Here is a 22,658-nt window from a genome sequence, read left to right as displayed (position 1 = left end):
ACCCACAGTTCACATGGTGCCATTTAGCACATATTTATTGATGTCTCATTTACAATACACTTTAAGGAAGAAATTCATTCACAAGTTGCCACTTAGATGAGAAAGTCTAGATTTTGGTTTCTTATAACTATGAATTTCAAATCTGGGGAAAGCCCAGCCTTGTATTTTTATTCCTTTTCCTTTCATAATTACTTATCAGTAACCAAACCCAGCCTGTTGACTTTGCTCCTACTGAGATAAAACAGGAAGCTACAGAGACTTCCTATGAGAAAAAGACCAGGCTGCACCCTCTGTCACCTCACCCCTTCAGCCTGAGTCCTCCTCGGAGCCACAGCCACAAACAGCTCTGTCTCCATGTGGTTTTGGCAGTAAGGGCAGAGTACACGTGAGGGCATCTAGTGCAGCAGGCTGTGTGAGCCTGGCCTTTGAGCTCACCAGTCATCCTTTTGAAACTTGTGATAGTGTACTCTTGGGCACTCTTGGTGGAGAATAGTTTATGCTCCAGTGCGGCAGTGGACCACGGACTATTCTCTGTCTTGCACAGCAGTGGGAATGCCTTTGGTATGAAATAACTACTTTATTTTGAACATATTGTGCAGTGACTTAGCCTTTCCCACACATCACTAGTTCCTTTTGAAGCTGTCGTACTCAGTTTAGGTTCTCTGGTAGGAACTATGAAAGAAAACGAAAATCTCACAAGTTGTATTTCCTTTGTATCTGCTTCATGCTGATGCAGCTGTCTCATATTTTGGTCTTTGGGTCCCTCACTCTGCACCCCATTTTCCCTCTGCTTTCAGGTGAAGGTCTCCCACAGGTGTATTACTTTGGACCGTGTGGGAAGTACAATGCCATGGTGCTGGAGCTTCTCGGCCCTAGCTTGGAGGACTTGTTTGACCTCTGCGACCGGACCTTTACTTTGAAGACTGTGTTAATGATAGCCATTCAGTTGGTAAGTTGGCGTTGCTCTTCTGCCTAGGGATAGACAGGGAAGGGCAGGTCTCCTAACCACATCCTTGTGTGTCTGTTGGCATTTACCAGCTCTAGTGACACCTTGTGAATGCACATTGACTGGCTTGGTGGCATTGTAGACAGCTGGCTGGGGCAAAAAGGGTTAACCCAAGAAGTCACACTGTATTTGCCGTTTGCTCTATTTTAAGTTTGCACCTTGGAGCAATACTCTGCCCTTAACTGTAGTGCAGGTGGTATATAGGGAAAAAGAGGGTGATTCAGTGACAGTTGCTCAAATGCAAGTAACTTCTTGGTGGTTTTATTTATAGGTTTTAAACGCATGACTGTAAAGTTTTGTCACATCCTCCCTCTTTCCTTACCATCGCATCCAAGAAGAGATGGAAAATATAACCCACTGCCCTAGAATCAGATTTCAGAGTTGACCGAGAACTTGCCTTAGGTCTCTGGCCTCAAGTTCTCACAGAGACCCACACAGCTAAAGCTGTGTCTCTCAGCACCTACCAAATCCCACACCAATACCAGTTGAAGGAACAGTTAAGACAGTTGCTTTGAGAAGTTTGTCAGCCCCTCTGCACAAGGATGTAGATGTGTATCTGTGGGTCTGAAATGGTGATGGTCTCACCCACTTTAAAGACTTGGAAATGTTAAAAAACTGTTCTTGAGTTTAAAAAAAAGTTAAAATGCCCAAGCTCCCTTTCTGTACTAAGCAGAAATGATTTAAAGGTAGAAATGAACTTAATGAAATTTGAAAAAATTTTTTATTTTGGGCTATGTTTACTTTCTCATAAGAACTATACTCCTACCTCCGCCGTTAGTTCAGTTCAGTTCAGTCGCTCAGTCGTGTTCGACTCTTTGCAACCCCATGAATTGCAGCATGCCAGGCCTCCCTGTTCATCACCATCTCCCAGAGTTCACAGAGACTCACGTCCATCGAGTCCGTGATGCCATCCAGCCATCTCATCCTCGGTCGTCCCCTTCTCCTCCTGCCCCCAATCCCTCCCAGCATCAGAGTTTTTTCCAATGAGTCAGCTCTTCGCATCAGGTGGCCAAAGTACTGGAGTTTCAGCTTTAGCATCATTCCTTCCAAAGAAATCCCAGGGCTGATCTCCTTCAGAATGGACTGGTTGGATCTCCTTGCAGTCCAAGGGACTCTCAAGAGTCTTTCCAACGCCACAGTTCAAAAGCATCAATTCTTCAGCGCTCAGCCTTCTTCACAGTCCAACTCTCACATCCATACATGACCACAGGAAAAACCATAGGCTTGACTAGACGGACCTTAGTCAGCAAAGTAATGTCTCTGCTTTTGAATATGCTATCTAGGTTGGTCATAACTTTTCTTCTAAGGAGTAAACGTCTTTTAATTTCATGGCTGCAGTCACCATCTGCAGTGATTCTGGAGCCCCAAAAAATAAAGTCTGACACTGTTTCCACTGTTTCCCCATCTATTTCCCATGAAGTGATATTAGTTCAGTCAGCTTCTCTGGACCTCACTTTCCTTATTTCTGCAACAAAGAGACAGCGTGTAGGAAGGTGTGGGCAGGGGGTGAAGGAAGCGGCAGCATCTGTCTTCAGAGGCCGCCACCATATTATTTCCTGCCTGGGAGTAATTCTTGCCTCTCAAATGCTTTCCTTCTACAGTAACATAAAAACATTAATTCTGTTCGCCATTTGCAAGTTCTTATATGAAGTAAAACCATATACTATCATTTTAGCTGAACCATACTATCCTTTTCTCTTTTATCTTCATATTTGTCATATATGCATTAGTATCAGAAAATACGTTCTGATTTACAAGAGTAAAGTGACTCTGGGTGGTGAAGAAATAAGTTTTATTTTAATTTCAGTAATGACAACCTTGAGCTGATAAAACGTTTTGGAGTATTTTTATAATAAGCTTCTTCAGAGTAGTATTTGTATCACTGTCATTCTCTCTTTTAGCTTTCCCGAATGGAGTATGTCCACTCAAAGAATCTCATCTACCGAGATGTCAAGCCAGAGAACTTCCTGATCGGTCGACAAGGCAATAAGAAAGAGCATGTTATACACATTATAGACTTTGGACTGGCCAAGGAATACATTGACCCTGAAACCAAAAAGCATATACCTTATAGGGAACACAAAAGTTTAACTGGAACAGCAAGATACATGTCTATCAACACGCATCTTGGCAAAGGTGTGTTTATTTTCAGCTCCAAGAAAGAGGCAGGTTGTTAAAACACCTTTTTATTCCCAAAACACTTTTGTACCCACTGTGCATTACAACTTGTGATTCTTACTGCTTCACAGGGTAAGTGATGTTTATATTTGAGAAATTAAGATGGTAAGTCAGTGACTTTCTCAGTATCCTGTTGACAGCTTAAGGATTTTTAATTCTTTGTTTCCTAATGATTATTTTCTCAGCAGTGTGGATACTTTAATGACTGAATTAAGGTGATAGCATCTTGTTAAGTTGAGTGATGAGTTTGACACCCTATATCACCTGGAAAGGCCATCAGGCTGATCTTCTTCGGAGAAGGGTACTTCATTAAAACATGGACCAGGCTTCTGTTGTCTGTGCATAGTTCCGTGACTCATTTTTCCAGGAAGAGCCTATGTCTTATTCAGTGAAAATACATTTGCTTTTCCATGAGTCTTGAGCTTTACTCATGATAGACAATTTGGACAAATATTACTAAAAGCTCTAGTCAAGGCAGAAGGCCTTCCATGTTAGAGAGACTAGTCCAGAGAGAGTATTTGTGAGAGAAGCCTAAGGACCAGTGGGAAGGCTTAGTTGGTAGGACTCTGGGCCCTCAGCAGCTTCTCCAGGAAAGCTTCCCTTTTTGTCTGTTTTATATGTTTGGCTTTCTTGGAAGATTCTATTTGAAGAAAAGGTACTAAGGTGATTGAAAAGATATGTTTGAAAATCACCACTCTAGAGAGTAGACATATAAACAGAATATTAGACTCCTAGATATAGCTCATTATATAAGGTGTTTAAATATTAATGAACTGTTTACACAATAAGTATTTTAAAGACTAATGTAAGCAGCTACAAAGTTGCCTCATTGAGTACACTACTCAGAGATTCAGGTGAGGATTCTAGTGAAGAATAAAAATGACATTACCAAGTGGTGTGATACAACCTAAGTTGAAATGAATGCTGTCAGGATTTTTTTGCTAACTACCTGGATATTCTCACGTAATTAAATATAATAGTTTAAAATTAGACTGGAAGGTTCTCTGCCACTTTTTATTGATGACACTTTGGACAAGTGTCAAATTTGTCCACAACTTGTCCCTGAAACTGACCTGTAAAAATAGAGTAATATTTCACAAGGATGTGTTGCAGGCTGAATGAGTGATAACATGTAACACGGTTCTGTTGCACAGTGCTCAGAATTCCCTTCTTCCTTCCATTTCACAAAGAGAGAGACTGTGGTACATAGTAAAGTCATGATCGTTTGGTTTAACTGACAGTCTGGAAGTTGTTCTGATGTCTGCTTCCTGGGCTCAGCATTTGTGTTCTGATTTTATTATTCTTATCAGGAAAAGCAAGAACAGATAAGAAATATGTATCCCTTGTTGTTTGTATAAGGTACAATGTAATAATTAAGAAAAGGGGATGTAAATTCAGGCTCTTTAAAATAAACTTGTATGGGCCAGTAACCTTCCTCTCTCACCTTAAGTTATCTCATCTGCCTTGAAATGTTTATGTTAATAGTACCTTATAGCATAGGGTTCTTTGAGATAATACATATAAACTGTTTAGGATATTACTTAATAATACTAAAGACTGTATAATGGTGGTTAACATTATTCAACAAAATATGTTTTAAGCATCTGCTGTCATCAGATTGGGTTCCTTTATCTCTCGGTGTAGCTGTTTCTTCTGGAATTTTTGAGTTTAGCTCCATATGTGGACTTCCTGAGTTCCAGGGTTTTTTTCAGGTCAGATCCAGCCTGTCACCATATTTGTCTGTAATGTCCCCATTGTAGAGAATACATATAGGTGGTTGTCACATGCCCTTTAAACCCTCTGCCCATGGTCTCAAACTCAGAGGTTTCTGTAGGAACTCTAATCCTATTGGTTTTCAAATGTGTAGCTTCTTTTATGTTGTAATGGAAAAAAGAAGTGTATCCTTTAGGGAAGCACTGAACCTGACATTTACTGCGTTAGGTTACTCACCTTCCCACTGATCAAACCTGCCCACTTTATAGTCCTTAATGTTTGAAGTCAGGGTGAGGACACTGGGTCACCTGGCTCCTTTCCTTCAACGAAATTTATTTGACCTAAAATCAAGCATGCAATGCAGATAAACCAAGCACATCTTTCTGACTGGTTGAAAGGAACCCTTTAATCAGTTCAGTTCAGTCACTCAGTCGTGCCCAACTCTTTGTGACCCCATGGACTGCAGCACACCAGGCCTCCCTGTCCATTGCCAACTCCCAGAGTTCACTCAAACTCATGTCCATTGAGTCGGTGATGCCATCCAACCATCTCATCCTCTGTCATCCCCTTCTCCTGTCGCCTTCAATCTTTCCCAGCATCAGAGTCTTTTCAGATGAGTCAGCTGTTCGCATCAGGGCGCCAAAGTATTGGAGTTTCAGCTTCAGCATCAGTCCTTCCAATGAATATTCAGGACTGATTTCCTTTAGGATGGACTGGTTGGAACTCCTTGCAGTCCAAGGGACTCTCAAGATCTTCTCCAACACCACAGTTCAAAAGCATCAGTTCTTCAGCACTGAGCTTTCTTTATAGATGAACTGTCACATCCATACATGACTACTGGAAAAACCATAGCTTTGACTAGATGGACCTCTGTTGGCAAAGTAGTATCTCTGCTTTTTAATATGCACTCTAGGTTGGTCATAACTTTTCTTCCAAGGAGCAAGCGTCTTTTAATTTCATGGCTACAGTCACCATCCGCAGTGATTTTGGAGCTCCCCCAAAAATAGTCTCTCACTGTTTCTCCATCTATTTGCTATGAAGTGGTGGGACCAGATACCATGGTCTTATTTTTCAGAATATTGAGTTTTAAGCCAACTTTTTCACTCATCAAGAGGCTCTTTAGTTCTTGGTCGCTTTCTGCCACAAGGGTGGTGTCATCTGCATATCTGAGGTTATTGATATTTCTCCCGGCAATCTTGATTCCAGCTTGTGCTTTATCTAGCCTCGCGTTTCTCATAATGTACTCTGCGTATAAGTTAAATAAGCAGGGTGACAATATAAAGCCTTGACGTATTCCTTTCCCGATTTGGAACCAGTCTGTTCCATGTCCAGTTCTGACTGTTGCTTCCTGACCTGCATACAGATTTCTCAGGAGGCAGGTCAGGTGGTCTGATATTCCCATCTCTTTAAGAATTTTCCACAGTTTGTTGTGGTCCACACAGTCAAAGCCTTTGGCGTAGTCAATAAAGCAGAAGTAGATGTTATTCTGGAACTCTGGTGCTTTTTTGATGATCCAGAGGATGTTGGCAATTTGATCTCTGGTTCCTCTGCCTTTTCTAAATCCAGCTTGAACATCTGGAACTTCATGGTTCACGTACTGTTGAAGCCTGGCTGGAAGAATTTTGAGCATTATTTTACTAGCGTGTGAGATGAATACAATTGTCCAGTAGTTTGAGCATTCTTTGGCATTGCCTTTCTTTGGGATTGGAATGAACACTGACCTTTTCCAGTCCTGTGGCCACTGCTGAATTTTCCAAATTTGCTGGCATATTGAGTGCAGCACTTTCACAGCATCATCTTTTAGGATTTGAAATAGCTCAACTGGAATTCCATCACCTCTACTAGCTTTGTTTGCAGTGATGTTTCCTAAGGCCCACTTGACTTTGCATTCCAGGATGTCTGGCTCTAGATGAGTGATCACACCATCGTGATTATCCGGGTCATGAAGATCCTTTTTGTACAGTGCTTCTGTACACCTCTTCTTAATATCTTCTGCATCTGTTAGGTCCATACCATGTCTGTTCTTTATTGAGCCCATCTTTGTATGAAACATTCCCTTGGTATCTCTAATTTTCTTGAAGAGATCTCTAGTCTTTCCCATTCTACTGTTTTTCTCTATTTCTTTGCACTGATCACTGAGGAAGGCTTTCTTATCTCTCCTTGCTGTTCTTTGGAACTCTGCGTTCAAATGGGTATATCTTTCCTTTTCTCCTTTGCCTTTCACTTCTCTTCTATTCACAGCTATTTGTAGGGCCTTCTCAGACAATCATTTTGCCTTCTTGTGTTACTTTTCCTTGGGGATGGTTTTGCTCCCTATCTCCTGTACAATGTCACGAACCTCCATCCATAGTTCTTCAGGCACTCTGTCTGTCAGATCTAATCCCTTAAGTCTATTTCTCACTTCCACTGTATAATTGTTAGGGATTTGATTTAGGTCATACCTGAATGGTCTAGTGGTTTCCCTACCTTCTTCAGTTTAAGTCTGAATTTGGCAATAAGGAGTTCATGGTCTGTGCCACAGTCAGCTCCTGGTCTTGTTTTCACTGACTGCAGAGCTTCTCCATCTTTGGCTGCAAAGAATATAAGCAATCTGATTTTGGTATTGGCTATATGGTGATACCCATGTGTAAAGTCTTCTCTTATGTTGTTGGAAGAGAGTATTTGCTATGACCAGTGCATTCTCTTGGCAGAACTCTATTAGCCCGTGCCCTGCTTCATTCTGTACTCCACAGCCAAATTTGCCTGTTACTCTGGATATTTCTTGACTTCCTACTTTTGCATTCCAGTCCCCTATAATGAAAAGGACATCTTTTTTAGGTGTTAGTTCTAGAAGGTCTTGTAGGTGTTCATAGAACTGTTCAACGTCAGCTTCTTCAGCATTACCTGTCGGGGCATAGACTTGGATTACTGTGATATTGAATGGTTTGCCTTGGAAACAAACAGAGATCATTCTGTCATTTTTGAGATTGCATCCAAGTACTGCATTTCAGACTCTTTTTGTTGACTATGATGGCTACTCCCTTTCTTCTAAGGGATTCTTGCCCACAGTAGTAGATATAATGGTCATCTGAGTTAAATTCACCCAATCCAGTCCATTTTAGTTTGCTGATTCCTAGAATGTCGATGTTTACTCTTGCCATCTCCTGTTTGTCCACTTCCAATTTGCCTTGATTCATGGACCTGACATTCCAGGTTCCTATGCAATATTGCTCTTTACAGCATTGGACTTTACTTCCATCACCGGTCACATCCACAACTGGGTATTGTTTTTGCTTTGGCTCCATCCCTTCATTCTTTATGGAGTTATTTCCCCACTGATCTCCAGTAGCATATTGGGCACCTACTGACCTGGGGAGTTCATGTTTCAGTGTCCTATCATTTTGCCTTTTCATACTGTTCATGGGGTTCTCAAGGCAAGAATACTGAAGTGGTTTGCCATTCCCTTCTCCAGTGCACCATGTTTTGTCAGAACTCTCCACCATGACCCGTCCGTCTTGGGTGGCCCTTTAAGATATGGTTGCATATGATGTGAATGAAGCCTTTATGATGTGGATGAATTTGTGTCCTCCTGGTCTCACTGGTATTGAAACCTTTCTTCTTTGAAAATAAAAATAACCTTCATGAAAAAACAAGGGCATCGGGAAATACTGAATTGAACGAATGTAGAGAATTCAAAGAAATATGGAAATAAAGCCTGGCTCTGTTTTTCATTCTCATTTTTTAAGAGATGTTTGTGATTTAAATTGGGGCTTCCCAGATGGCTCAGTCATAAAAGAATCCACCTGCCAATGCAGGAGCCACGGGTTCGATTTCTAGGTTGGGAAGATTCCCTGAAGGAGGAAATGGCAACCCGCTCCAGTATTCTTGCCTGGGCAATCCCATGGACAGGGAAGCCTGGTGAGTTACAGTCCACGGGGTCGCAAAGAGTCAGATGCAACTAAGCACAAGCATGATGGTTTAAATTATCATAGATTATCTTTGAATTTTAGAGGTGGGACATGACTTCGTAGTATCTAAATCAATCATTTCATTTTCAGATGAGGAAATTGAGGCCCCAAAGGTGACTTGGCCATGCTTGATTTTGCATAGATTAATAAATCAATGGAAAGGAATAGGCCAAGACCTAGATAACCTGACTTAGGAACCATTATTTTTCTTACCATCCCATACCCCACAGCTTTTTTGTGTGTGATTTTCAGTATTTGAAGTTATTTTATTACTCATTCTGGTGAGTTTAAATGTGTTTAGTATATTTTAGGGGGTTAATTTTTTTAAATCTCATTTTATAATGGGTTTTGCTATGAAGACAAGTTGGGCTTATTTCCATAGTATGAACAATTACTCAAAATGTGGGGAGTTTCGCCCTCTAGTGCCCAACCAGCTAAAATACAACCATTTGTCCCTGCATTTTTTTTTTTTATTAAGGGGGCCTCCTTACAGGAAGTAGATGTAAAAATAGAGAGGCGATGAGTAGGTTTGATACAGTGTGAGAACCTGCAGGGTGTGGTTTCTCTGTATGCCCTGCCTTGTGGGAGGCCCCAGTTCACCCTGATTGTTCTTTCTCTTTTTGTGTATCTTCAGGTTCTGTTACCAGAATCTGTTAACAACATCTGTAGTCAGAAGCTTCTCAACTTTTATATTTCTTGTCAGGGTGCTGCCCCTTCCCATTAAGTGACCTTACTTGCGAAAACCTCCCTCTTCTTCCTCTGCACTGTAGAGTACTACTCACTCTTTTTCATGGAAATTTCCTATGATAAAGGCAGCAGTTAAAGTATTGTGCTTTTGTATTTTGAGTTACCTGAGGAGGTTTTCCTGCCTCCCTGATTCTGTTGGGTTTTACTTTCTATTCAAAGAAAACAAAAGTCAAGTTGAAGGTAGCCCCTTATTTTTACATCTCTCATTTCTTTTGATAAAGCCCCGGGCTTGATTGTGAAAAATAAACACATAAAATGTCTGAGATGAAATATAATTGGCAAATTAAAAGTGGAAGAATGTGCTACTTCTGTTGCCTGACAGCCAAAGAAGGTATAGGATGTTTTCTGAGATGTAGTTACAGTTTTTAAATTAACTATTCTGCAGTTCTTTATCATCCTTATCTTCCCAATTTAAAGAAAAGAAAGCAAAATCCAGCAACTTGTTTTACATTCTGAACTCACTGAGTACAAGGATACTGGTTTATGTGCCCATAAAGGGCACCTTAGTAATACATTTTAGGTCTGTGTAGAAATGGCTGTGGTACAAATGGAATGGAGCTAAGGATTATGCGTGTCAAATGAATAAAAAGCACTAGGCATGTATGCTGGGCTTCTCTGGTGGCTCAGATAGTAGAGAATCAGCCTGCAATGTGAGAGACCTGGGTTTGATCCCTGGGTTGGGAAGATCCCCTGGAGAAGGGAATGGCGACCCACTTCAGTATTCTTGCCGGGGAAGTCCCATGGACAGAGGAACCTGGCAAGCTACAGTCCATGGGGTCGCAAAGAATCGGACATGACTGAGCGACTCACACACACACACCCGCACACACACGCACACACGCTAGGCATTCTGCGGCTTGTGTCTTTGCAGGCCTAGCCAGAATGGACTGTTTTAACAGCCTCAGCTACTCCATCTGCTGCTCACTTTTCACAATGGTAACCAAAGAGCAGTTGTAGCCCATGCACTAGAAATAACATTTGTTATTTCTTACTTTCAGGAAGTATCTTACTTTCAGGAAGGTGACAGCATCGAGTGAGTAGTACTCAGTATTCAGTGATTTGGACTGGGTTTTAGTTTAGACTTGCTCTTTTCACTTGGTATTTACTTGCCAGTGACAGATCTAAGCAAAGGAAGTACACGCTGTTTTTGCTTTTGATCTAAAATACCACCCCTGATTTAGATATACAGAGGATTAGTAAGCAGAGCCTTTCCAGAGCAGACGGGTTTTTGAAGGGATTACTTGAGTTTGCACCCCTTTCTGATTTAATAACTGCAAACATAATGTGTGATCTGTCTTCCCTTTTAGAGCAGAGCCGGCGCGATGATTTGGAAGCCCTGGGCCATATGTTCATGTATTTCCTTCGAGGCAGCCTTCCCTGGCAAGGACTCAAGGTATCCTTGGAAGTGCTTAGTGGAGGGCTTTGCTGAAATACTTAGCTGATAATGAAAGGGGTGGCTGACTTGATGGTATAAGAAGCACAGAGGGGACAATCGGCTCCAGAGATGTGAGGCAGGAACTACATTAGTCTGTAATGTAAATACTCACCTGGGCTTGGGAAGCTCTGTTTTCCCCACATTTGTCTTCTTCCCCTTCTGCAGCCTTCTTCCTTGTGTTTGTAATTTCTTCCCTCATCCCCTCCCAGCCTTGCCAGTGCTGCTTTTCTCTCTGTGTTGATATTCCTTCTTTACTACCACTGTGTAGCAGGAATAGTGTTCCCAGTGCGTTGGGGAATTTATGGAATAGATTGATGACTCCACATTTTACCGCAAGGCCAGCAGGGTTAGGTGTACCCGTAACAGGAACTGGGAAATACGTGTTTGTCCTGTATAGTCCAAGAACCCACCTGAACTAAACAAAACTCCAGGTTTAATATTGCTGTTCAAGTGCTTTATTGAATAAATGCCTATGCATACAATAGCTGTTCCTTGTGAAATGGGTCGTTTAAATACTCTTCCTTAGGTAGGTGTCAGTACAGTGCATTTGTGTCAGGGTTAGCTATTAATTATAGTTACAGCCGTTGTAGTGGTTACCCTGTGCCTCTAGCTGCCTGGACTAGGAAATTGTGAGCTTCTTACCCATTCTAAGACCCATTAGATAGCTAAATGCAAGACTTGTGTGAGTTGTAATTTACTTCAACATGTTAGTATGGAAAGAAACTTTTATCAGTAGCTTTGAGTACCATACAATCCCTCTCTCCCTCGCAGAGGCCTGAAGGATTCATTTTGCTGTGATTTCTTGGACATCTGTGTTGAAAAGTGAGGCTTTTATCCCTTTCCTTTGGGAGGATTTTATTTCTTTCCCTTTAAATTCCTCTCCTGACATCTCTTCCATGGTCTTCTCCTAGTTGCATACCTTCTCATTGATATTGACAGTTGTCAAATAGAGTTTCACATCCTATCTGCTCATCATACAGCCAAGCAATGCATTCTTGTATTATTAATTGCTTGAAATTTTCTCATGACCCATGAATCATTTTAGGGTAGTTGGAGATTTAAAATGTCCCCAGCATAACTTCAAAACATAATTGCTTAAAGCTGGGGTCAGCAGACTAGGTAGACCCTCATGCAGATCCCTTGAGACCACATTATTGGTCCATGCTCCACAAGCCCTCTGTCTGCAGTCTTAAGCAAGCCAGACTTGGCTACTTTGAGCCACTGACATATAGCAAACCTGTCTGTTAGCCACGCCTGTATCATAGCTAACGTTTTCTATCTACTTGCCCCCATTTGGATTAGCAATATTTTTTCTTTTTTTTTTTTTAATTGAAGGTAATCGGTTTACAGAATTTATAGGTACACTCATATGGATTAGCAATATTTTTAATCTTATCTAGAGCTGATCAAAGAATGAGAAGGTTGAATCACTTTTGAACCCTAGTGGTCATGGGACATTACTAAGCTGTTACAGTTTTGAATTTATTTTCTTATTCTTGTCCTTCATGCCATTACATTTGATGGTGTTTATCTGAGACTACTAAATACATTTGCCAGTAAAGCTTTCCAGAATAGCAGATGTTCTGTGCATAGCTAAATGTATCATCTCTAGTACATTTCTTATTTGTCAGTATTAGAAAAAAATTGAGATGATCTAATAAACCCTGACAGTTTGAGTGAAACAGTCATAATGTCCCCAGACATATTGGACCTCCCATACTTAGCACCTCTTTCCAAGTAACTTTTTCTTTTTATTCTCTACAGGCTGATACCTTAAAAGAAAGATATCAAAAAATTGGTGACACCAAAAGGAATACTCCCATTGAAGCTCTCTGTGAAAACTTCCCAGGTAGGATGCCAACAGGACCCTCCAGCCTGTGCTACTGGAGCCTTGAAGGAGGTGGAAACCATGTCTTTCTTAGTATCTCTAGATAAGGGTCCTCTCCAAAAAATTTACATTTCCTCTTATTGTTATTTAAATCAAGATAGATTTTTATCACTTTGATTTGGTCCATAAAACAAAAAACACATCAGTGGCAAATATAGTCTGTGCAGGTACTCCTTGCCTGGTCCAGAGCTTCTCCCCACGGGAAGCATTCAGCTAACGAGCATGGCCTTTAACCTCTTTCCTAACAGAGGAGATGGCAACGTACCTGCGATATGTCAGGCGATTAGACTTCTTTGAAAAACCTGACTATGAGTATTTACGGACGCTCTTCACAGACCTCTTTGAAAGGAAAGGCTACACCTTTGACTACGCGTATGATTGGGTTGGGAGGCCTATTGTAAGTATCTTCTTTCTCCCCCGCTCCCCTCAGACCAGCACTGTCTCACCCCTTGCCAGACTTTCTGCCTACATCTGTGCGAAAGAAACAGTCCTTTGTAGACTTTCGGAGAGATGCCATAGATTGCTCTCACTAGAACAGTAAAGGAGTTACTCCTGCTGTGTTTTTAAGATTATGACCACTGTGACCTAAGATACCAGAATTTAAGTCAGGTTTTTAAAAATTATTTATTTATTTTTGGCTGTGCTGGGTCTTCTTGCTGTGTGCAGGCTTTCCTAGTTGTGGAGAGCGGGAGCTACTCTCCGTTGCGATGCACGGGTGTCTCATTGCAGTGATTCCTCTTGTTGTGGAGCACGAGCTTCAGGGCACACGGGCTCATGGTTCTGGTGCAAGGACTTAGTTGCTCCGTGGTATGTGGGATCTTAGTTCCCAGACCGGGGATTGAGCCCGTGTCACCTGAATTGACATGTGGATTCTTAAGCACCAAAGTCCCAAGTCAGTTTTTAAGAAGAAATTTAGTGTGAATGATCCAGGAGCTGGTACTCCATAAGCTGTTAAGGTACCTGACTTCTGTCGGACTGGGGCCCAATACCTGAGGAAACTTCTGAATTTGCTCTTATAGTCTACGGTCCAAGGACTTGAGGGAATACCAACAGTCGTCATTGTGGGATGTTCTTATTCTTTTCGAAGACATGCTTCTCTCCAGTGAACTGTTGAGGACCAAACTGTCTCCCTTATGTAGATAAGCAAACTTGAAACTGGCCTTGGTGTAATGATAATAGTAATAATAATGACTACTATTCTGTTAGAATGATGCTGTCCTTTGCAGAGTATTAAGTTGGACCTATTTTCCCCAATTGACTTTTTGTTACATTTTTCCAGCCCACTCCGGTAGGGTCAGTTCATGTAGATTCTGGTGCATCTGCCATAACTCGAGAAAGCCACACACACAGGGATCGGCCATCACAACAGCCTCTACGAAATCAGGTATGTCTTGGACCTTTATTATTTCAGAAATCCCACTTTTTCATGACTAATATTAAAACCCAGATTCTGTAGCTTCTTTGCTTAAGTGTATGTACTAAAATGAAAGACAAAGGCCTTACTGTTACTCACTGTTGTGGTGCAGCATTCTAGCATACTTCAGGGTTGTGTAAGGCCACTGAGATGTGGCCAGATGTCTTACCTGAAGCATCCACGCTAGAGAAGCTGGGTCTGTCAGAATCTGTTGGCTGAAAGGAACAGTTTGCCACAGTTCCAAAGACCCTGGATGGATAGACAGGTAACCCACCTTGGGTCTCATCTGTAGTCCAATGTGGAGCTCTCACCCCAGCTGGTTTTTCCTTGGTGATAAGAAGGGTGGGTAATTTGGACTTCCAGCTGATGTAGGTATGAACTGGCACCTCTCCCCCACCTCTGACCTTGTGTCCAGCTTAATTTTATAGCCTGCCAGGATCTGGGCCTGTAGTGAAGACACAGCTTTGCTTTAGACCATTCCAGAGAAGGCAGTGTCATCTGTCCTTCAGTGTTCATGGTTTGGGAAATTAGTGGTTAAATGAGAGGTTTCTCTTAACATAAAGACAGAGGAGGCAAACACAGCAAAAAAAAAAAAAAAAAATTTGACAGCAGTAAAGAAAGGGATAACTGATTGGGAAGTAAATATGATAAATCCTTATGACATACATATTGTTAAGAGAAAAATCTGTACCTCAATAAATAAAGAAGCACTGAATGATAAACAGATAGACACACATAATCATTATCACCTATCAAATTAGCTTGTTTACCTTTATCCTTGACTTCACTGTTTTATATTCACAGACATTTTTATAATAAAATGCAAAAATCACTTCTCTCACAGATGTACCTGTGAAAATATGGAGGTTAAAAATAGTATGTAGAATCCAGGTGCCTCCTCCAAAACAAAACAAAAAAGTACTATATTGAGGTATATACACATGCACATACATACATATATACTGTGAAGTACATACACAGATACACATAGACTCACCACTAAGTACATACTTTTGGCAAAATATGTGGCATTTTGGGGTAAGAAAAAACATATAAAGAGAATTCTATGTATTAGTGGATAAAGGAGAGAGAGTAGATTGGCCAAAAAGATGAGATTTAGCAAACTGTCTACTAATTGAGTCTAGAGTTCCAGACTTTAATTAGAGTACTTGGCTAGTGATTCTGTTTTGACTACCTTGTGATCTGACAGCAGAGTACTGTTGACTTCTGCAGTTCTCCCCTACTGCTCTTTTAAAAAATATTGAACTTTCCTGGTGGTCCACTGGTTGAGACTGTGAGCTCCCAATGCAGGGGACACAGGTTCAGTCCCTGGTCGGGGAACTAGGATCCCACATGTTGCCCAGTATAGCCAAAAAAGCTTTTTTTTTTTTTTACAAAAATAATAAAAATTAAAGTAAAAGTGTGTAGAGTGCACAGTTCAACTGACATTCTTACACATTGCTGTGGACTTTGCAAATTGTTACAAATTCCCTAGAAAGTAATTTGATAAAGTTGCAAACCTCTCTGAAAGAATAATTTTACTTCTTAGACTCAATTATAATAAAACAATTCAAGATAAACTGCCACAGTGCCATTTCTAGCAGAGTTTTAGAAAACTGCCACAGTGCTATTTCTAGCAGAGTTTTAGAAATGATCCACATATCCAATTATAAGAGAATGGTTGCAGATCTGCTCAAATCTTTTATCAAATAAACTGGGTTGTAATAAAATTAATTGTAATGTATTTATTCAGTGGAATATTGTCTAGCCACTTAAAAAAATATTTAGGAAAACTTGTAGCAACCTGAAAAGGTTTTATGGTAGTATAGTAAAGAAATCACAGTACATAATTAGAAATACCTCATGATTCCCTTTAGGGGAAAATAAAATAAGGAAGTCACTTAGAGGCCGCTGCTGTTGCTGAGTTGCTTCAGTCGTGTCCGACTCTGTGTGACCCCGTAGATGGCAGCCCACCAGGCTCCTCCGTCCCTGGGATTCTCCAGGCAAGAATACTGGAGTGGGTTGCCATTTCCTTCTCCAATGCATACATGCATGCTAAGTCACTTCAGTCGTGTCTGACTCTGTGCGACCCTATGGACAGCAGCCCACCAGGCTTCTCTGTCCACAGGATTCTCCAGGCGAGAATACTGGAGTGGGTTGCCATTTCCTTCTCCACAATTGGAGGAGATAATACCAAAATATTAAGAGGCTTATGGTTGGAAGTCATAGTACTGTGGGTAATATTTTTTCCAAATTATACTATAATAAAGTTATGTTACCTTATAATGAAAAGTACATTTAAATAGTAAAGGTATGAAAGAAATTAAAAAATGTTAAATAGACAGTGAAGGCATAACATATCTGCCTGCTTGTGTTTTTAGAATATTTGAAAACTAAAATATGTGTTTCTTTTAGTTCCCCTTGTCATTGCTGCTTCATCGAATTCATAATTAACGTTGCTCTTTTGAATGAATTTTAAAGGTATAGGTAAAACAGGTGGTTGAAAACCTACATTGCCTGGATGGAATATGAGGTCATACCTAGTGTCTGAGTAAAAAGTACAGTGAATTTCAGTGTACTTTTAAGTGAAAGGTCATTAAACCAGAATATGTAATTAAGAGATCTCATGTACAATGCAGGAACCTTCTTTTTGTAGAGTTGAGTCTCGAAAGCCTGCGTGATTTTTTTTTTTCTTTTAGGGTTTTTCATATCCCATGGCTGCTAAGAAATTTCCCACGTCAATGAACATTTTATACCTCCTTTCCAGCAGAATTCTGAATTCTTGCTGGGTAGAATTCCCTCTGCACTGTGCACTGTGGGTAAATGGATTTCTAGTGTCTGTTCAGCCTTTACACTGTGTCTTAGTGTGTGGTCTCATTGCTTTTGTTCCATCTTTTAGGCTGTTTCCTTATGGTTTTTTTTCTTAAGACTAATTCTTTTCAAGTTTTGGAATCAGCAAAAGAAGAAAGTAAAATCTCTCCTTGAGAGAGATTGAAGGTATTTACTTTAGGTACAGCTAACCTTTTTTTAGCTATTTTAACTTAGTAATCTAACAGAAGACTTTCTATGAGAAAGTATGTCCTGGAGGTACCAAAATATGTAGGGAGTCCTTGTCCTAACGGAACTGACAAGCAGATAAGCCAAGTAGCCAGATGACTTAGAACACAAGGCAAAATGAATGATTTGTCTCCAGGGATTGGAAGAAGGAGACTTTTCATCTGGTCTGAGCATGACAAAGAATTTGATGAAAGAAGCTGCACTTGAAAGGCTCTTGAAAGAAAGAACTGGGTGGAAATGAAAGAGGCATTCCAAGCAAAAAGGAAATATGAGCAACAGTGAATTATCTAGTTCCATTTTGCTAAAATATATTCTGTGAATAAAGGAGACAAAGCTAGGAAAATAGCTTGGAGCCATTGGATAAATCTCCTGAAATATGGGGCTGCTGAAGAGTTACTATTTAATTTCAGTAGAGAACAAGTATACTAGAGGGTTTCAAACTGAAGAGTGATTAGAACAAAACTTTGCTTTAGAAATCTTTGACTTGTAAGGTGATAATAACCTCGCAGCCAGTGTGGAGACCAATGAAGACAGCAAAGTCCTCGAGAGGTAAGGGTAGACTGTAGTGGTGACAGTGAAATAAAATTGAAGAATCATGCCAGGGAAATAATCTGTCAGAATTAGGAGCTCACACGTCGGGCAGGGAGAAGGATGAGTCAGAGCTGGTGCTGTGCTTTCCAGCTGAAGGTGGATGGCAGGCAGAGAGCACGGCTCTCAGAAGAAAACCCGAGTGATCTTTGGAGATGACTTTGATGGTGATGCCTGAAGAGCCTGCTTATTCTGAGTAAATGCCCATCAATTGTGTGGTAGGGGAGTGAGCCTGGGATCAGCAGTCTTTGTTTAGTTATCTACTTTGAGTAGAAGAAGAAGGATAATAAGCTCAGAACTTGCTTTTAGCTTATCCCGAGACTTATCTGTAGGCCATTTAAGATTTTGGGGGCCTCAGCTTCCACAAATGGTGAGTCTTGTCAGGACAGAGATTTTTGTTGTTTTGTTCACTACTATATCCCTAACCCCTGAAAGAATGTCTGAAACAGTAGGCAGTCAAGAAATAATTATTTGAATGATAAATGAATTTTAATCTGTCAGATGAGAAGTTTAGATGAAATCAGATGTTTGTTTAAAATATAGATTTCTATTTACCCTTCCAAGAAAAAGAAATTTTAAACTTTTCTTTCTTCTTATTTTTTCTGTTGCCACCAAGAGTCATTCTGCCCTGTTTGGCACTCCGAGTATGGCTAGAGTGTGTGCTCAAGGGGAAAGGTTTAAAGAAACACATCACCGACTTCCATCTTCCATAGTGATCTAATGGTTAAGAATTCACCTGCCAGTGTAAGGGACACAGTTTTGATCCCTGGTCTGGGAAGATTCCACATGCCGTGGAGCAGCTAAGCCCGGGCGCCACAACTCCTGAAGCCTGTGTACCTGGAGCCTTCGCTCTACAAGAGAAGCAACCATAGTGAGAAGCCCACACACCATGACAAAGCGTAACCCCCTCCTGCTACCACAGGGGGGTGTCCCCCTCTCTGCCACAACTAGAGAAAGCCCAAGCGCAGCAACGAAGACCCAGCCATTAGTAAATAAATAAACGTTTCTGAAAAAACAAAAAGACACAACAGGCTTTTGCTGCACAGCAAGTTTGGGAGAATGTATTAGTTCTCCTCCATCACATTGGGAATTTTTTAGAGAAATTTTGCTTTGCTGGTCTATAATGTAGTTATTTTGAATTGAATTGAATACTGTTTGGTTCCTAGATGCAGTGGTAGATCCTAACCATGATGGCCAAAGAACTGCATGTAAGCTCCTCTACACTGGATGTGTATTTTAAAGCTATCTTAATACCAGGTGCTTAAGAACAATTTCTTTGACGTTAATTTACCCAGCTAGAGAATTGTAATTAAATCATGAGTTTGGGTAGAATAAATATTTCTAAACGCTAAATCCATTCAAAAGGGTCCCAACAGGTTAGTCATTTCTGTAATTTTACCCTGGGTGTTTGTCCTTCATCAGTTCCAAAGACAGTCAGTCTTGCCATGACTCAGGTTCCTCTTAAAGAACTAGGTATTACCATTCATTAGGAAGACGATGAATAGTCTGCCTGTTTAATAGTTCTGCCTATTTCTACGTGACAAAGCTTCCCTTGGACTGGCTGATGAAATTCGATCAGGAAGTAAGTCCTGCCAGTATCCAGACAGCTTCTATTAATGTGCAGCGTGTGGTAACGTGCATGTGTGGTACTGTTGAAGGTTTTATGCAGTGTGTTTGTTCGACATGCTAAATATAGCATATTGCATTGACTGGCATGTGTGTGCAGCAGCACACATCCTTTCAGAACTTTTAGCTTGTGACCATCCTTACACAGGTAGATGCTACACAAATATATACTTCTGTGGTTCAGCAGTTTTGATAATTTCCTTTTTCTCCCATAGATCCCTTTTACTTAGTAGATTTTCTGTAGGCATTTGAAGAAGGACTACTTGGGCTAAAAGGTTAGGAAGAACAGATCTGTTTCAGAAGAACTATACAAAAAAGATCTTCATGACCCAGATAATCATGATGGTGTGATCACTCATCTAGAGCCAGACATCCTGGAATGCAAAGTCAAGTGGGCCTTAGGAAACATCACTGTGAACAAAGCTAGTAGAGGTGATGGAATTCCAGTTGAGCTATTTCAAATCCTGAAAGATAATGCTGTGGAAGTGCTGCACTCAATATGCCAGCAAATTTGGAAAACTCAGCAATGGCCATGGGACTGGAAAAGGTCAGTTTTCATTCCAATCCCAAAGAAAGGCAATGCCAAGGAATGTTCAAACTACAGCACAATTGCATTCATCTCACGCGCTAGCAAAGTAATACTCAAAATTCTCCAAGCCAGACTTCAGCAATACGTGAACCGTGAACTTCCAGATGTTCAAGCTGGATTTTAAAAAGGCAGAGGAACCAGAGATTAAATTCCCAGCATCCTTTGGATCATTGAAAAAGCAAGAGAGTTCCAGAAAAACATCTACTTCTGCTTTATTGACTGTGGATCACAACAAACTGTGGAAAATTCTTAAAGAGATGGGATTACCAGACCACCTGACCTGCCTCCTGAGAAATCTGTATGCAGGTCACAAAGCAACAGTTAGAACCAGACAAGAAACAACAGACTGGTTCCAGATTGGGGCAGGAGTACGTCAAGGCTGTATATTGTCACCCTGCTTATTTAACTTATATGCAGAGTATATCATGTGAATGCCGGGCTGGATGAAGCACAAGCTGGGGTCAAGATTGCCGGGAGAAATATCAGTAACCTCAGATATGCAGATGATACCACCCTTAAAGCAGAAAGTGAAGAAGAACTAAAGAGCCTCTTGATGAAAGAGGAGAGAAGTTGGTTTAAAACTCAACATTCAGAAAACTAAGATCATGGCATCTGGTCCCATCACTTCATGGCAAATATATGGGGAAACAATGGAAACAGTGAGAGACTATTTGGGGGTGGCTCCAAAATCACTGCAGATGGTGACTGCAGCCATGAAATTAAAAGACACTTGCTCCTTGGAAGGAAAGGTATGACCAACCTAGACAGCATAGTAAAAAGCAGAGACATTACTTTGCCAGCAAAGGTCCATCTAGTCAAAGCTGTGGTTTTTCCAGTAGTCATGTATGGATGTGAGAGTTGGATCATAAAGAAAACTAAGTGCCGAAGAATTGATGCTTTTGAACTGTGGTGTTAGAGAAGACTCTTGAGAGTCTTTTGGACTGCAAGGAGATCCAACCATTCTATCCTAAGGGGAATCAGCCCTGAATATTCATTGGAAGGACTAATGCTAAAGCTGAAACTCCAGTACTTTGGCCACCTAATGCGAAGAACTGACTCATATCAGTCCATGAGGTTGCAAAGAGTCAGACATGACTGAGTGACTGAACTGAACTGAAGAGTCATATTGACTGCCAAGAATTACTAAATTCTGCTAGACACAGTGTCCTACCCCTGACGATACTGAATCCTCAAATACTACTTACTCATTTTTATAGAAGCAGCATAAGTTTAAGGGAGAGAAGGTCATATCGAATTCTGAAGAAGATATGCCCCAATAAAAGTGTAATTTGGATTTGTTCTGTTTGTGACTGGACTCCAAGGCATTTGACTTAAGGAATATATAGCCTTAGAAAAATACACTGTGGTTTAGTGCTGTGGTGCTTAATGAATGAAGCTTCTCATAAGCTTAGCTTTTCCAGAGGGGAGGTTAGGCCAGATTAAGTCCAGTAGCCTTAAAAAAGAAAAGAAGAAGCTGTTAAATTCTCAGTTCCTTTCCTTTCACAGAGTACTGCCTGGTTTTCAGTGAGGGTCAGCGTTTCCTAGTTTAAGGGGCAGATGTATTTCGTGCAGAGATCTCTTGCCTACTTCTGACTGTGCCTGCATCACAGAGCTCAGTGCAGAATGAGCCATACCTCCTCATTGCTGGGACCTAAACTCCAAGGGGATATTGCAAGAAACAAGTGCACAACTGAAATAGTCCTTTTCTTAGCTTCTCCCCTTCAGTGATGTAGTCTCTGCTGCTCACCTCTGCTCTTTTTCTTTTAATAGGGTCATACTGGCGTACTTACCTGTCTGTCTGTCTATTTGTGGCTGTGCTGGGTCTTTGCTGCTGCTCATAGACTTTCTCTAGCTGCAGTGTGGGCTTCTCACCATGGCGGCTTCTCTTGTTGCACAGCACCTGCAGGCTTAGTGGTTGCGGCACAGGGCCTAGTTGCCCCTCGGTGTGTGAGATCTTAGTTCTCAGACCAGGGATCAAACCCACGTCCCTTGCGTTGGCAGGTGGGTTCTTTTTGTTTTTGTTGTTTTTAATATTATTTATTTATGTTTATACTTTATTTAATCTTGTTTTTGGTTGTGGTGGGTCTTCATCTTCTGTAGTTGCAGTGCGTGGACTTCTCATTGCGGTGGCTTCTCTTGCTGTGGAGCACAGGTTCTCTAGGCACACAGGCTTCAGGCGTTGCAGTGCTTGAGCTCAGTGGTTGTGGCTCACAGACCCAAGAGTGTGCAGGCTTCAGTAGTTGTAACTTGCAGACTCTAGAGCCTGGGCTCAGTAGTGTGGCACACAGGCTTAGTTACTCTGCAGCATGTGGAATCTTCCCAGGCCAGGGATCAAACCTTTGTCCCCTGCACTGGCAGGTGGGTTCTTAACCACTGGACCACCAGGGAATTCCAGTAGGTAGGTTCCTAATCCGCTAGACCACCAAGGAAGCCCCTCACCTCCACTCTTATTTCTCTATTACATATTAAA

General features: G+C 41.1%; 1 protein-coding gene across 3 annotated transcripts in view; it reads left to right on the top strand.

The window, feature by feature from the left end:
* The window catches only part of CSNK1G1 (casein kinase 1 gamma 1), a 148,867-nt gene that overhangs the window by 106,166 nt on the left and 20,043 nt on the right, over positions 1 to 22,658 (top strand). For all 3 annotated transcript variants that reach the window (XM_040226723.1, XM_040226722.1, XM_040226724.1), the window contains exons 5-10: positions 798 to 949; positions 2,908 to 3,142; positions 10,899 to 10,984; positions 12,791 to 12,875; positions 13,163 to 13,311; positions 14,194 to 14,298. In XM_040226723.1, coding sequence (XP_040082657.1) covers positions 798 to 949; positions 2,908 to 3,142; positions 10,899 to 10,984; positions 12,791 to 12,875; positions 13,163 to 13,311; positions 14,194 to 14,298 — 812 coding nt within the window. The remainder of the gene's footprint in view (positions 1 to 797; positions 950 to 2,907; positions 3,143 to 10,898; positions 10,985 to 12,790; positions 12,876 to 13,162; positions 13,312 to 14,193; positions 14,299 to 22,658) is intronic.

The sequence above is a fragment of the Oryx dammah genome, unplaced genomic scaffold (assembly GCF_014754425.2).
Source record: "Oryx dammah isolate SB20612 unplaced genomic scaffold, SCBI_Odam_1.1 HiC_scaffold_26, whole genome shotgun sequence".
NCBI classification, from domain to species: domain Eukaryota; kingdom Metazoa; phylum Chordata; class Mammalia; order Artiodactyla; family Bovidae; genus Oryx; species Oryx dammah.
This window is presented reverse-complemented; position numbering and strand designations above follow the sequence as displayed.